The sequence below is a fragment of the Eubalaena glacialis genome, chromosome 9, assembly GCF_028564815.1.
Source record: "Eubalaena glacialis isolate mEubGla1 chromosome 9, mEubGla1.1.hap2.+ XY, whole genome shotgun sequence".
Taxonomy (NCBI): domain Eukaryota; kingdom Metazoa; phylum Chordata; class Mammalia; order Artiodactyla; family Balaenidae; genus Eubalaena; species Eubalaena glacialis.
The window spans coordinates 81,284,554-81,299,313 of record NC_083724.1 but is presented as its reverse complement, the minus strand read 5'-3'; the positions used below and the strand labels follow the sequence as shown (position 1 = coordinate 81,299,313).

Genomic DNA, 14,760 nt, shown 5'->3' with positions numbered 1-14,760 from the left:
GAAGTCCCTTTTGAGTAACAATGTCAACTGATTTAAGAACTTTAATTACATCTGCAAATTCCCTTCACAGGAGCACCTAGGTGAATATCTGGGGACTGCACTTCAGCCTAACTAAGTGGACACATCAGAAAGCCATCACAGCGCTCAAATGCCAGAAATGTGTAGACTTTGCCTCCTTCCATAGGTCCTATAGACAAAACCAAAGTTTTTTTTTTTAATATTGTTTGAGTATGTTACTCTCTTGCTCAAATTCTCAGCCAATAGATTAAGATTAACTGGAAACAGAAATGTTCTCTTTCTATTTTGTTGTTACTCTTTAAACTATAGATACTTTATAAAATATTATATATTTTGTAATTTTTTAAAAAGTCCTAGAGATAATCCTGAAATCTAGGTAGGGGGGTTAAAGGATGAAAGGCTGCCTCTGTTGTCACCCAGGAGGATCCTAGGTGGCCGGTCCTCATCCTGACATTCTCACAGCCGTGCTCCCCATGCCTCAGTGACCGGCAATGGCAGGTCCTTACCATATCTCTTATTTAGTGTTACTTATAATAAGCAGTGCCCTTGCTGCCAGTCCTCGGTCGTCACCCTTGCACTTTCCCCTTATGCAAAATGTAAACTTCGTGAATCTAAAAAGTAAAGTCAGATTTTGAAAAGCTGGCTTACCAAATGAAGTCCAACACCACATTACTGTGGTTGGAATTCAGAGTTCTCTGCCATATGACTCCAGCACGAGTCTAATTTGATTTTCAAACTTTGTTATTCCTCCACACATAAGCACCCAGAAACTATTTTCATACTTGTTTGTTCGTCCGTCCCTCCATTCATCCGTCCGTCCGTCAATCCATCCACCCACCCGCATTCGTTTAGAACTTACTCTGTTCCAGTCACTGTGTATCTGCCAAGCAGCCTTCCCCTCCTCCTAAGACTAGACCACCAGGGAGGGGTATCCCTCCTCCAGACCCCGCAGCACCCAGTTCCGCCCCCATTTCATTGCTCATCACATTGAATTGTAGTTTCCTATTTATATCCTTCTTCCACAAACTAGGAGCTCCTTGTAGATAAAAATGAACCTTTTCACCATTCCAGCCTTATCTGACAGACCATAACTGCTGAATGAATATTTGATGAACAAATGGATAAGTTCAGAAATTAGTGAAGTATGGTGTCTGTCTTGGGCATGTTCATTGTTCAGTAGAAATGATGGCGGAAAGAAATTGTTTTGGCCTCCACAAAATATATCTCAAGATTTTGGCTGCCAATATACTAGGGAAAAAATGGAACTTTTATAAATTCAGGACTTCCCTTGTGGAGCAGTGGTTAAGAATCCGCCTGCCAGTGCAGGGGACACGGGTTCGAGCCCTGGTCCGGGAAGATCCCCCATGCCGCGGAGCAACTAAGCCTGTGCGCCACGACTACTGAAGCCTGTGTGCCTGGAGCCCATGCTTTGCAACAAGAGAAGCCACCACAATGAGAAGATGTACACCACAACGAAGAGTAGCCCCCGCTCGCCACAACTAGAGAAAGCCCGTGCGCAGCAACGAAGACCCAACGCAGCCAAAAATAAAAAAATATATATATAAATTCTGTTAACTCTGAGGTGGAGACCACTGAAATTCTTTCCTTCTCAGTGTATCAGTGGCTGGGAACTGCATACTGCTGGATTCTAGACTTAAATTCAAAGCCCGATTCTGCTGCTAGCTAGCTGTCAGTTTGCCATACCTCCAAAACGTCAAGATCTTCACCTATAACAAAGGGGAATCATAACGTTTGCCACATCAACCTAAAAGGGCCTTGTGAAATTCCAGTGAATAAGTAGATGTGAAACGGTCTTGTTAGCTGAAAACTGCTGTGCGTGTGCAAATGTGTTAAAATTAGCTGTTGATATTTTTGCAAAAAAATCAATATTTGTTTTGATATACCATGACCAAAGCCACATAGCTAGTAGGTGCCACATCTGGGAGTTCAGGTCAGGCAGACTTGTGGCAGAGTCCAAGTTGTTGGACCCCACCTTAAATATCCTCTCAAAAACAAGGACAAGGATAGGCCCTATCGCTAAGGGTTGTTGTAAGATCATGAATGTAAAGCACTTATCACAGTACCTGGCATGTCGTAAGCATTCCATAATTAATAGCTATTTTTTCAAGGGTAACGTTCCCTCTTGGTGAGTTATACCTGCCTTCTGACTCTGACACAGGAATGACCCTCCCAGTACAGAAGTGTGTACTGGATGCATTCAGAACCGACGGAGATAACAAGATTCTGATTGCCACCTCAGTTGCTGATGAAGGCATTGACATTGCTCAGTGCAATCTGGTCCTCCTATATGAGTATGTGGGCAATGTCATCAAAATGATCCAAACCAGAGGTAAGAAAAGCTTTCATGCCATTACTAAAAGGCTGCCATTTTATCTGATTTGTGAATGTGTCTGTCATTCCAGCCTTTCTCCTTTACTGTGACCAATGGCACAGTGGACCCTGGTATCATTGGCCCTAAAGGTGGCTTACTTGGTCAGGACTGGGTGGCTACAGTTTTGTCCACTAACATATACTCTGTTTTGGTTCTTGTTCACAATGAAGACTGATTACTTGACCGACATTGGCTGACATATTTATGGAAGGATAATTCCAACTTCGCTTGACGCTTTGGCAGTCACATGTGGACCTTTCCTGGTTGTGCTTAGGTGCTGGTGGGCTCCCTGTATTCCAGAAGAGACACTCCAAGGAGTTGTGTCCCACTTGAACTAGACAGTCTCCTAACTGGTCTCTCTTACTTGTTTTAATTTCCATAACAATGGCTGCCACATCTTTTTTCCAGAAAAACAGCTCTGAGCATGTCCCTTGCCTGTTGAGAAACTCCAGTGTTTCCCCAATTTTCTTGATGTCAAAGCATTTTCAAAATCCAGCACCCACTTATCTTTCCAACCTTATTCCCCATTCTTCCATTTTATTCATTAGCCACTTCAGCCTACCTGACTTTATCATTTCTTCCTTTTTGAAGAAATTGTGCATGTACTGCTCCTGCTGACCTTTGTTTTTCCTCTTCTCCTGCCTCCACATCACCTGTCCCTAATTCTCCCAGCTGGCAATAATCTCTAATTTGAATGCCTGTGACCCTTTTATCCATCTTTCTTTATTAAAAAAAAAAAAATTATTTATTTATTTATTTAGCTGCGCCAGGTCTTAATTGTGGCATGCGGGATCTAGTTCCCTGACCAGGGATCGAACCCTGGCTGCCTGCATTGGGAGCATGGAGTCTTACCCACTGGACCACCAGGGAAGTCCCTATCCATCTTTCTTTTTTTTATAAATTTATTTATTTATTTATTTATTGGCTGTGTTGGGTCTTTGTTGCTGTGCGCGGGCTTTCTCTAGTTGCGGTGAGCAGGGGCTACTCTTCCTTGTGGTGCGCGGGCTTCTCATTGTCGTGGCTTCTCTTGTTGCACAGCATAGGCTCTAGGCGCGCAGGCTTCAGTAATTGTGGCACATGGGCTCAGTAGTTGTGGCTTGCAGGCTCTCAGGCTCAGTAGTTGTGGCACATGGGCTTAGTTGCTCCGTGGCATGTGAGATCTTCCCAGGCCAGGGCTTGAACCCATGTCCCTTGCATTAGCAGGCAGATTCTTAACCACTGTGCCACCAGGGAAGCCCTCCCTATCCATCTTTCTTATAGCAGTTATCATTTTCCACCTATATTCCGGTGGTTGTGAACATATCTTATTTCCCCATTTCCCCATCTGTTTATTATTCATCTTTGGGGCCCTCACCATGTCATCCTGAGGGTTCATGCCAGATTGTCTTTAAGCAGTATTTCTAATAATGTGCCTGTCCAGTCACACTGTACCATGGAGACCCCGAGGAAGCCTGCCTAAGGTGGGCTCCTTGTTTATCCGAATGTTTAATGTGCAGGTGCACACCTGAGTTTGACTTCACACCCTACCAGCTCAGCTTTTCTAGAAAGTGGGATTCAGTGAACCAAAGTTGAATTTTAGGAATACCCCTATTTCTCTCATATTCTCAGATTTATCAGAGTTTTAAGTCACAGACACCAAATAAAATATTTATTTTCTAATAGGCAGAGGAAGAGCAAGAGGGAGCAAGTGCTTCTTTCTGACTAGTAATGATGAATGACTCCATTTTAAGCCTGCAGACGTGAGATGAAGCAGTATTTAAAGAAAAGGTAAGTCTTTGTATCTGTGTTACTCTTTCAGAATCTGACTGTAAGTCACAAGCAGTCCCTGTTTGTGAGCATGGCTGGTACCTGTTATCGTATTGCTCTGAGTGTTATTTTACTTTACTATTCCATTCCCCGCACTGTGCGGCTTGTGGGATCTTAGCTCCCTGACCAGGGATTGAACCGCGCCCTTGGCAGTGGAGTCCTAACCACTGGACTGCCAGGGAATTCCCTGACTGTTATTTTATTTTATTTTTAAAAAATTTTTTTTAACATTTCTATTTATTTATTTATTTATTTATTTTGGCTGCGTTGGGTCTTCGTTGCTGCGCACGGGCTTTCCCTAGTTGCAGCGAGCGGGGACTACTCTTTGTTGTGGTGTGTGGGCTTCTCATTGTGGTGGCTTCTCTTGTTGTGGAGCACGGGCTCTAGGCACATGGGCTTCAGTAACTGCAGCACGCAGGCTTCAGTAGTTGTGGCGCACGGGTTTCAGCAGTTGTGGCACGTGGGCTCAGTAGTTGTGGCTTGTGGGCTCTAGAGCACAGGCTCAGTAGTTGTGGTGCATGGGCTTAGTTGCTCCGCGGCATGTGGGGTCTTCCCGGACCAGGGCTCGAACCCATGTCCCCTGCATTGGCAGGCAGATTCTTAACCACTGCGCCACCAGGGAAGTCCCCAGAGTGTTATTTTAGAACCATAAGTTTATGCTTAAAATTTCACCCTGTAGTGAGCATCAGATTCATTCTGCTTTGAGTCTCAGTGAGTTAAAATATATTGTATTAGTGCTAATACCTGAAACTATGTTTTTAGATCTAAAAGGCAAACTGAGCTAGAATTGCTCTTAAGTTGACAGTTCATTATGAGCACTACGCCCTAACACTGCAAGACACAGCTCTTCTTAGTTTTTTCCTCAAATCTCTCTCTCTGTAACATCCAGAGTCCTCAGGGAAAAGCTTCCAGTGCACTGTGCCTGGGAGGTGTGCCCAGTGTTGGAAGTATGTAGGTATGGATAATAGTGTGAACTTTGGAGTGGCGCACTGATTCAGTCCAGCATCTCGGTAGTGACCTTAGTTTGGTTGTAATTTCCTTTATAACACAGAAAAATGAGGGGCAGATTGGGGAAACACACACGTACACACACACACATATACACCCATACTTTCTCCAGACCATTTGCAGAGATTTTATCTCAGACTCTCTGGAAGCATTGAACTCTGCAGGTCTGGGGCAGGAGCTTTAACATTAGAATCAGTGGTTCCAATCCCAGTTCTGCCACTTACAAAATGTGTGACTTCAGGTAGTTCCTCTTTGAAATCATCATTCTCCTTGTTTGTAAAGTTGGGAAAATAACAGTATTTAACTCACAGGGCAGTTTGGGGGATAAAGTGAGACGTATGCATTGCTTCCTACGGTGCGTGGTATAAAATAAGTGCTCAAAAATGGGAGCTGTTACTGGACAGAGGCATGAGGCCTACTTTAAAACTTCATGAAGATGAGTCTTACAATTTAGTAGACCGATTCCATAGGGTTCATAATTTTGAAAAGTCATAATTTGTATACTCAAAAAAGTATTGAGAAGCAATGAATGATCTAAAGCAAACTAATACTTATTTTAGGAAAAAATTACAGTGTTATGTCAGCGTTGACTCATTTTAAAGAACATTTCTTCCTAAAGTTTGGAGAACAAGATATTTAAAAATACCTCTTCCACACTTTCACTGAACAGAATTGAAGGGCAATTCTTTAGTTCCTCTTAATTTCCCTCCTTAATTTTACTTAGGATAGGGTTTTTTCACTGAGCCACTTCTCCATTTTGTAGAATACAGGGACACTGCTAATAAAGGCTTTAAAACCATGTTAGCTTTGGCATAATTCTTTATCTCTGCCACTGAGTAACAAGGTGCTTACACTCACATGTGGCAGAAGCAATAGAGTAGAAGTCTTGAGGAAGACGGAGGCTGGAACAAACACATAGACATTCTTTTGTAGGCAGCATACCAGGCCATAGAGTGGGGTGAGGAGAAAATGGTTTAAATATCTGTTGAATTAGGCTATTTAATAGCATTTGGGATTCCCCTAACACCCACAGATCAAAAACGGGCAGAGGTGATAAAGAATCAGCAAGGGCCCAGCACAAGTGCGGCCACGAGTCATTGGCAGCTGGCAATGCCATGGCAGCTGGGAGCTCAGAGTCTTGGTGTCGTCCCTGTCCCATCCTGGTGACCAGCCTCCACTGCTCTGTTGAAAGAGGAAGACCTTGCTTTCAAAGGCTTAGGAGAAGTATAATTAGGTAGGGAAAACCTTATGCTCTTAAAACTAAAAGGAATTATGGTTCTTGGGGTAAGCCCCCTTTCTGTGGTGTTTTGTTAAGGGTTGGGCATTGGATCTGAGCACCTGGGCCCTTCATGTCAAAGAAACTCTGCAGAAGAGAGGGAACCAGTTCAGAGGTCTTTAGGGTAATCCCTGAGTGGTGGGGAGGGAGACTGTACACTTTCTTCTCCGCACCGACAGCTGTATTGTCCCTTGTCTACGTGTGGCTGACCTTCACCAGAGCACTGTGGCCCTTGGGGAATCTCTGGTTACTCTCCAGCCATCTGAACATGTAGAGAGCCCAGAAGCATCCAAGAACTTATTTCTATGATGGAAGCTTCAGGGTCTGGTAGTATTGCATTCTGGAGGAATAAGGTATAAAGGCTATTTTTCACAGTTCTAGTTGTGGAGGGTCATTTGAAATCAAAATGAGGAAGGCTACTTTCCTTTCTTATGAGTAGAGAATAAGATATGGGTTGAAAGTTCAATTTGATGGAAGAACTTCCAACGTGATGTGTACCCGTGACTGCACACAACTGGGGTTTCATAGTTTCGCTTTTTCCACCTCAGTGCAGGGAGTTAGGCTGCTTCTCAACCACAGGTGGGCGATGGGGAAGCAGTGTGCCCTAGACTTAATTTGTGACTTTGGTTGAACCTCTTTATCCAGTTACTGAGTTTTACTTAGTTTTCAGTATAGCAGTAATAATTAGTTTTAATTTATTAGGATTTATATTTATTGCCTTTAGTGACATTTAAAATATTTGAGGTTATTAATATTTAATTGAATTTTAGTATATAATTGAATATCATTAGATATAAGTGAATTTTTTTAATTGGATGCCCAAAGGGCAAGTTTATATTTTCACCCTCTTTCCTACCAAATCCGCCCCCACCCAGAGCCTGCATTAAGTAGTGATCAGAACCATGTCTGAGAAAAAGAAATTAAAATTGCTCATAGGGAAATGTATATCAAGTAACCCAGGAATTTCACTTCTAGAAATTTACCCAAAGGAAATAATGGGATTAAATATACATAATGCAACAGTTTTACGGCAGTGAAAACTTGAATTGAAAATAGGAAACATTAAGCATCCTTTATTCTTACAAAAACAATGAAGATAATTTCAAGTGGGATGGGGTGGGGAGTTGGGGGAGAAAAAATCATATTTTGATTGTTTTCCTAACCTGTATTCCGGGCCTAAATTTTTAAATATAAATCAAATTTTATTTGAATTTGAAGTGCTTTAGAGATCAATGGATTCTCTATGGATGATCAGTAACCAATACAAGATATACGGGGGTGGGACATTTCCATTCACAGTGACAGCAATAACTGTGACTCATACATGCAGAACATGGGCTCTCCGCCAAGCCCTGCAAATGCTTGTTTATTTATATCAACGGGCCTCACAGAGCTCCATGTGGTAGAGCCTCTTATGTCATGCTCCAGGAGGGAAACTGAGGCATGGAAGTTTTCAGTGTCAGTAGACCACACAGCTAGTTAGGGCTGGAGCTGGCAGGGCCCATCTGTTTAACTACTACATCTATTGCCCTAACCAGAAATGTTTGAAGTGTAAATAAGGACAACTAAAAAAATCTTACTTAGAGATAGAAGGTAGATTAAGACAAAAGAAAAGAAATGCCATGCTCTTGAATGGAATGACTGAATATTTTAAAGATGTGCATTTGCCGCAAATTCTCTTATAGGTTTATCATAACCCATAATCAAAGTATAAATGATTTTTTAAAATAAATTTATTTATTTATTTATTTTTGGCTTCATTGGGTCTTCGTTGCTGCGCGCGGGCTTTCTCTAGTTGTGGCAAGCGGGGGCTACTCTTCATTGCGGTGCGCGGGCTTCTCACTGCGGTGGCTTCTCTTGTTGCGGACCACGGGCTCTAGGCGCGCGGGCTTCAGTAGTTGTGGCACGCGGGCTCAGTAGTTGTGGCTCGCGGGCTCTAGAGCGCAGGCTCAGTAGTTGTGGTACACGGGTTTAGTTGTTCCGCGGCATGTGGGGTCTTCCCGGACCAGGGCTCGCACCCATGTCCCCTGCATTGGCAGGTGGATTCTTAACCACTGCGCCACCAGGGAAGCCCTAAATGATATATTAACTTGATAAAGTGGTTCCTGAGTTTATACAGAAGAATAAATAAATGAAAATAGCTATGACATTTCTGAAAAAATAACTCATGAATGGGTATTGCCCTACCCAATACTAAAGTACAAATCACCATCATTAACATTTTCATGGTTCTTAGCAAAAGACTAGCCTAACAGACCGAGGCTAACAACAAGGAACATTAAAGCTATGCCAGGCAGCCCTGAGCAATTATTAACTCATCTTACCTCCCAACAGCCCACAGAGTAAATGCTATTATTATTCCCATTTTGTATAATAATTGAGGAAACTGAGGCACTTGCCCTAAATCACACAGCTGCTAAGTGGTAGGAACAGGATTTGCACCTAGGCTATCTGGTTCCACCTGGAACACTTGATAAAAGAGAGGCAGCACCACAAACCACTGGGACAGAGCGGATCCTTCTACAGCTGATACTGTGGAAATCACCATGTTCTTTCTTCCTTTATGATGTTTCAAGTTTTCTTCTTTTTTCATATCCTTCTGTTTAGAGACCTTCCTTTTGCTCTTCTTTTAGGGAAGGTCTACTGGTGAACAAATTCTTTTAGTTTCCCTTCATCTGAGAATGTCTTGATTTCCTCTTTATTTTTGAAGGATATATTGCTGGATATAGGCATCTGCGTTGACAGGTTTTTCTTTCAGCATTTGAAAAATACTGTGGCACTTTCTTCTGCTCTCCCATAGTGTCTGCTGAGAAATCTGGTGTCATCCAGATTGTTTTTCCCCTATAGGTAAGGTGTCAGTTTTTTTCTGGCTGCTTTCAAGATTCTTTCCTATGTCTTTAGTTCTCTGAAGTTTAATTATAATGTGTCTTGGTTTCTTTGGGTTTATCCTATTTGCATTTGTCCAGCATCTTGTATCTGTAGGTTTATGTTACATTATGTTAGATTTGGGAAATGTTCCGTCATTATTTCTTCCAGTACTTTTTAAGCTCTGCTCTTTCCCCTCTCCTTCCAGGACTCCAGTGTCATAAATCTTAGATATTTTTAAATAGTCCTAAAGGTCCCTGAGGCTCTGTTTATTTATTTATTTATTTCGGTCTATTTTCTTTCTGTTGTTTACATTGGGTCATTTCTATTTTTCTGTCTTCTAGTTCACTGATTCTTTCCTTTTTCCTCTCCATTCTGCTGTTGAGCCCATCCACTAAGCTTTTTATTTTGGTTATTATATCTTTTAGTTCTAAAATTTCCATTTTGTTCTTCTTTATGTCTTCCATTTCTTTGTTGAGCCTCTATATTTGTTCATGTTTCAAGAGTGTTTATGATGACTCATTGAAGCATTTTTATTATTGCTACTTTAAAATCTTTGTCAGATAATTATCACATCTCTGTCATCTCCATGTTGGCATCAATTGGTTGTCTTTTTTTTTCATTCAGTTTGAGATCTTTCTGGTTTTTGGTATGAAGAGTGATTTTTAATCAAAACCCAGAGATTTTCATCCTATATGATGAGACTTGGGATCTTATTTAACCTTCTGTGTCAGCTGGCTTCTTTCTGATATCATTCTGGCAGGGGAGATGGGGGACATTGTTTCATCACTGTCAGGTAAAGGTAGAAGTCTTGGTTTCCTACTCAGCCTCTGTTGATACCAGCAAGGGGAGGCTCCTTGTTACTGCTGTGTGGGGATGGGAGTTCTGGCCCCCCACGTGGTCTCCATGGACACCACAGGTGAGGGGGGCTACCATTTGGCAGGACTGAAAATCCTGGCTTTCTCTGACACCACCAGGTGGGAGTGTTGAGGTGCTTTGTAACAGCCCTGCAGAGTGGAAATCTAGGTTCCACACTTAGCCTCAGGGTTCAGGGTTTTTTGTTGTTGTTATTGTTGTTGCTGCTTTTTCCTGTGGTGTTTGGTAGAACAGCTGTTGTCTGAAAGTTTTCTGTCTTGCTGGCTGCCCCTGTCCTGGTGGCTGCCCCTGTCCTGGTCTTTTGGCTAGAGAGATAGGGTTTTGTTGAGATTTCTTTGTCTGTCCCCATAGTCATTTCTGGTTGCCAGCTTCTTCAGCTCCATGTCTGGGATATACGAGGCAAAACGAAAACCCAGGAAACTCACTACCATGTTGTTTCTAGGGTCCCAAGGTTCCTAGCTGGTCTGCCTTCCTCTCTTCACCCTATAGAATCTTATGTTTATTTTATATATAATGTCGAGGGTTCTTAGTTGTACTTAGCCAAGGACTAAATTTTGAGATAGAATGTGGTCATCCTATACAGACATTTAATTTTACTGTAATTCAACAATACTCTCTGTGGTTGGAAAGGAAGAGAGAAAAAAGATTTTAGGCAGTGAGGGACTCTTCTGTCTACTGTTCCATTCAGTGGGTTTATGCCTTGCGAGTGGGTGTAATTATTCCTGAAACAGTTAATGCATATCATATGTCTGTTTGTGAAGGATTTTTATTTTTTTATTTTTTAAAAGATTTAATTTAATTTTATTTTTGGCTGTGTTGGGTCTTCGCTGCTATGCATGGGCTTTCTCTAGTTGTGGTGAGCGGGGGCTACTCTTTGTTGCGGTGCGCGGGCTTCTCATTGCGGTGGCTTCTCTTGTTGTGGAGCGTGGGCTCTAGGCGTGCGGGCTTCAGTAGTTGTGGCACGTGGGCTCAGTAGTTGTGGTGCACGGGCTTAGTTGCTCCGCTGCATGTGGGATCTTCCCGGACCAGGAATTGAACCCATGTCCCCTGCGTTGCAGGCGGATTCTTATCCACTGTGCCACCAGCGAAGTCCCTGTGAAAGATTTTTAAAGTTTTACCAACTACTAAAGTAGAAAGCATGGTTCACATGACTATTTTATGGACATCTTTAGTGCTTTTATGGGCATCTTTGATGAAGATATTAAAAGACTAATTGGAGGCCACAATTAAACATTAACTAACAAAGAATTCTCCTATTAGGAGAATCAATAAAATTACCTATGAGATTTTTATGAACAAAGCCAGGTACTGTATGTTCATGGAAGTTGTATAGGAATGAATGATTATGTACATATATATGTGTGTGTATATATATCCTAGTTATACTCAAATTACATATTTGAGGAGGTTCTTTTGTTTGTTTGTTTTGGTTTTTTGCATCTAGGTTTGCCAGATACAGATTCATGAAAAATTCATCAGGGATAATCAAGGAAAAGCAAAACCTGTGCTTGATAAGGAAAATAAAAAACTGCTCTGCAGAAAGTGCAAAACCTTTGCATGTTATACAGCTGATATAAGAGTGATGGAGGTAGGCAGCCTTTTTAACAAATAGCACTGGGTCATTTTTTAGCACTCATTAAAGCTTATTATCTATCAGTGAGATATTTATAGTAAGAATACTATTATTCTGTTGTTATCATGGCCATGGTCTATGTATTTTTAAAAGGCTAAAAGTTTAAAAGAAACCCTTGATGTTCAACAATAAAGAAATAGCTTAAAAATTGCTGCACAGCTACTTAATTATATATTACGTAGCCATTACAAATAATGGTTACGCTAAATGCACCATGGTATCCTGGATTAGATCCTAGAACAGATGAAGGATATTATTAGAAAAAGTGGTAAAACCTGTAGTTCAGTGTAAATCTGAAATTACTCCAAAATAAAGTTTATTAAACAAAATGATTAGGAAGCTTATATAGTATAATGAAAAACTTCTTACAAACTAATGGTAAAGTGGGAAAATTAACGAGGATACAAAGTAGTAAATATGCTATATGATCATAGCAGTGCAAAATAATAGCAGCAATACCACCATCACCACCACCAAAAAAACACTTATGTTTGTACAAAAAAATGCTAGAGGAAGTATACTAAAATGTATTAAGATTTTGCAGTGAGACACCATGATTTTTTCTCTTTCTACTATTTTATGTTTTCTAAACTTTCTTTTGGGGATATGGATCACTTTTACAATGGAAGCAAAATCTCCTTATTTTAAAAACATGACATCTGCAGGTTAGCTTTCTATTTTTCTTTCTTAAAACTCTTAGATAAAGGGTTAGAAAAATCTCCAAAGACAAAAATTGGATGTAACTATTGCTGCCAATTGGGGAGGGTGGAGGGCCTGGGCTGGGTCAGATGATGAGTCATTACTTTAGGGTTGTGTTTAGTCTTCAGAAAGCTGAGTCTCTAATCAGTCCAACATTGGAGCAAGAAGCATATTAGGGGTAATACTGGCAAGTTCCCATACCTTTCTGAGTCTTTTTCTGTAGCAGTAAAAGGAAGGTCCTTTCAGCTCCAATTCGGGTGATCTTCTGTTGAAATGGCCCTTTTAGACTATGTTTTCCCGAGGGACTGGTATGTAGGATCTGCATTTGTTCTGTGCACTGTGGCGTTTGTTCAGGTTTATTCTAACGTTGACTGGGGGTGGGGCCCGTGGACACATTAGTCCCTGAGCCTCTTCAGATACACATTGACCCTTTGTTGTTGTTCTCTGTATCCTTTGGATTCTTCCTGTCAGGGCCACTGGTGAACTCAGGCTTCACAGATCTTCAATAAATACCCCTTTGTCTCTGAATTAATAAGGAGTATCTATTTTTGGGAGCCAGGTTGCCTGGAAACTTCTTAGTCCTCCCCTTCATGAGGTGTCCCCTGTCCCCTCACTTGCACCTCCACCTCCACCCTCACCTCCACCTGTGTCACTGGGGGTCAGGCTGCGTGGATTCTACTCTGGCCTTGAGGCAAATCCACATTTCCTTCTTACTCCATCTGTAAAAGAATTGGGATTCCGCCTTCTCATCATCTCTGATTATTGTGGAGTTTTCTTTTTTTTAAACCACAATTATGTTCTGGTTCTAACGTTCTGTTTTGTATGCTATTCGATCCCTTCATCTGTAGGAATGCTATTTCACTGTGGTTGGAGTTTCTTTCAGGGAGCACTTTGTGAGTAAGTTACACCCCAGACCAAAGAGCTCTGGGAGTTTTGAGACGAGAGCAAAGATCTTCTGTGCCGGGGAGGACTGCAGCTACGACTGGGGAATCCATGTGAAGTATAAGGTATTTGAGATTCCAGTTATAAAGATTCAAAGTTTTGTGGTGGAAGATGGTGCACCTGGAGCTCAGACACTGTATGCAAAGTGGAAGGACTTTCATTTTGAGACCATCCCATTTGATGCTGCAGAAATGTCCACTTGAGATCAGGACCTCAGTCTGCAGGGAATGGGTGACCTTGAGTGAAGAAGAATTTAGACCAGTGGGTGAATCACAGATCACTTGTACCACTGTCAAGATATTTTCCCTGAGGCTTGTACTGTACTGAGTATATATCACTTAACTTCTGTTGTTTTCAGCAGTTTGTACTGTATCACTTACATAAAACACGAGTGAATGAATCACAGCACTCAATGAAACACTTTGTAGGTCAGTAGAGCTTGGGAAAAATGAAAAAGGCTTAACTTATTGCCATTCTTCTCTTCAGAACCCACTGCCAGTGTGTACCGCTAGCCACTCAGTACACATTGAGATAAATGAATGAGTGAATGGAATGTTGAAAGGTTTTCCATGCTTCCCTTTCTTTCCTTAACCTACTGTAAACTGGCTTTTGCCCTTAATAATCTACTGAAATTGTTTTTGTCAAGGTCACCAGCGACTCTGGTGGCCCAATCCACTGGGCACGTCTTAGTCCTTCCCTCTGTTTGACCTCTTTGCTGCTTTTGGCCCTGTTGAATACTCCTTTCTTGGAACTCCCTCTCGGCCACTAGCGCTTATAACTCTACCCCAGTCTTTTCTATTGGCTCCTTTTTGCTGATCCTTTACACGTTGGTAATTCCAAAGGTTCAATACATATACACATACATAGGCATAATGGTCACATACACTTGTGTTCTCTATGTGTGGCATCTGATCTTAAAATTCTACAGTGGACAATTTTTAGTAATGGGGGCATTTAAATAATACAGTACTCATTGAGAAGTTGATTTCTGTTCTTTTAGTTTATTGTACATCTTGACCGATTAATTTGTTTTCTTAACCTGTGCCATTGTTCCCTTCGAATGGTCATTTCAAGCCATTTTCCAGTAATAGTTGATGGTCAACATTCGGACTGTGTTCTCAGGTAGGTCCCTTGGATGATACTGAAGGGGAAGTTTAATTTGGCCGTCCTTTCTATTTAAAAACTTAGAATACATATCCAAATGGCATTCCTGTGTCATTTAACAAGGTTTGCTGATGCTCCAGA

The 14,760-nt window shown here is 41.5% G+C and overlaps 1 protein-coding gene across 1 annotated transcript in view; it reads left to right on the top strand.

The window, feature by feature from the left end:
• The window catches only part of RIGI (RNA sensor RIG-I), a 43,929-nt gene extending 30,169 nt beyond the window's left edge, over positions 1-13,760 (top strand). The window contains 5 exon segments of the mRNA XM_061199146.1: positions 2,198-2,368; positions 4,073-4,118; positions 4,120-4,177; positions 11,686-11,829; positions 13,422-13,760. Coding sequence (XP_061055129.1) covers positions 2,198-2,368; positions 4,073-4,118; positions 4,120-4,177; positions 11,686-11,829; positions 13,422-13,760 — 758 coding nt within the window.
• Positions 13,761-14,760: the final 1,000 nt, after the last annotated feature.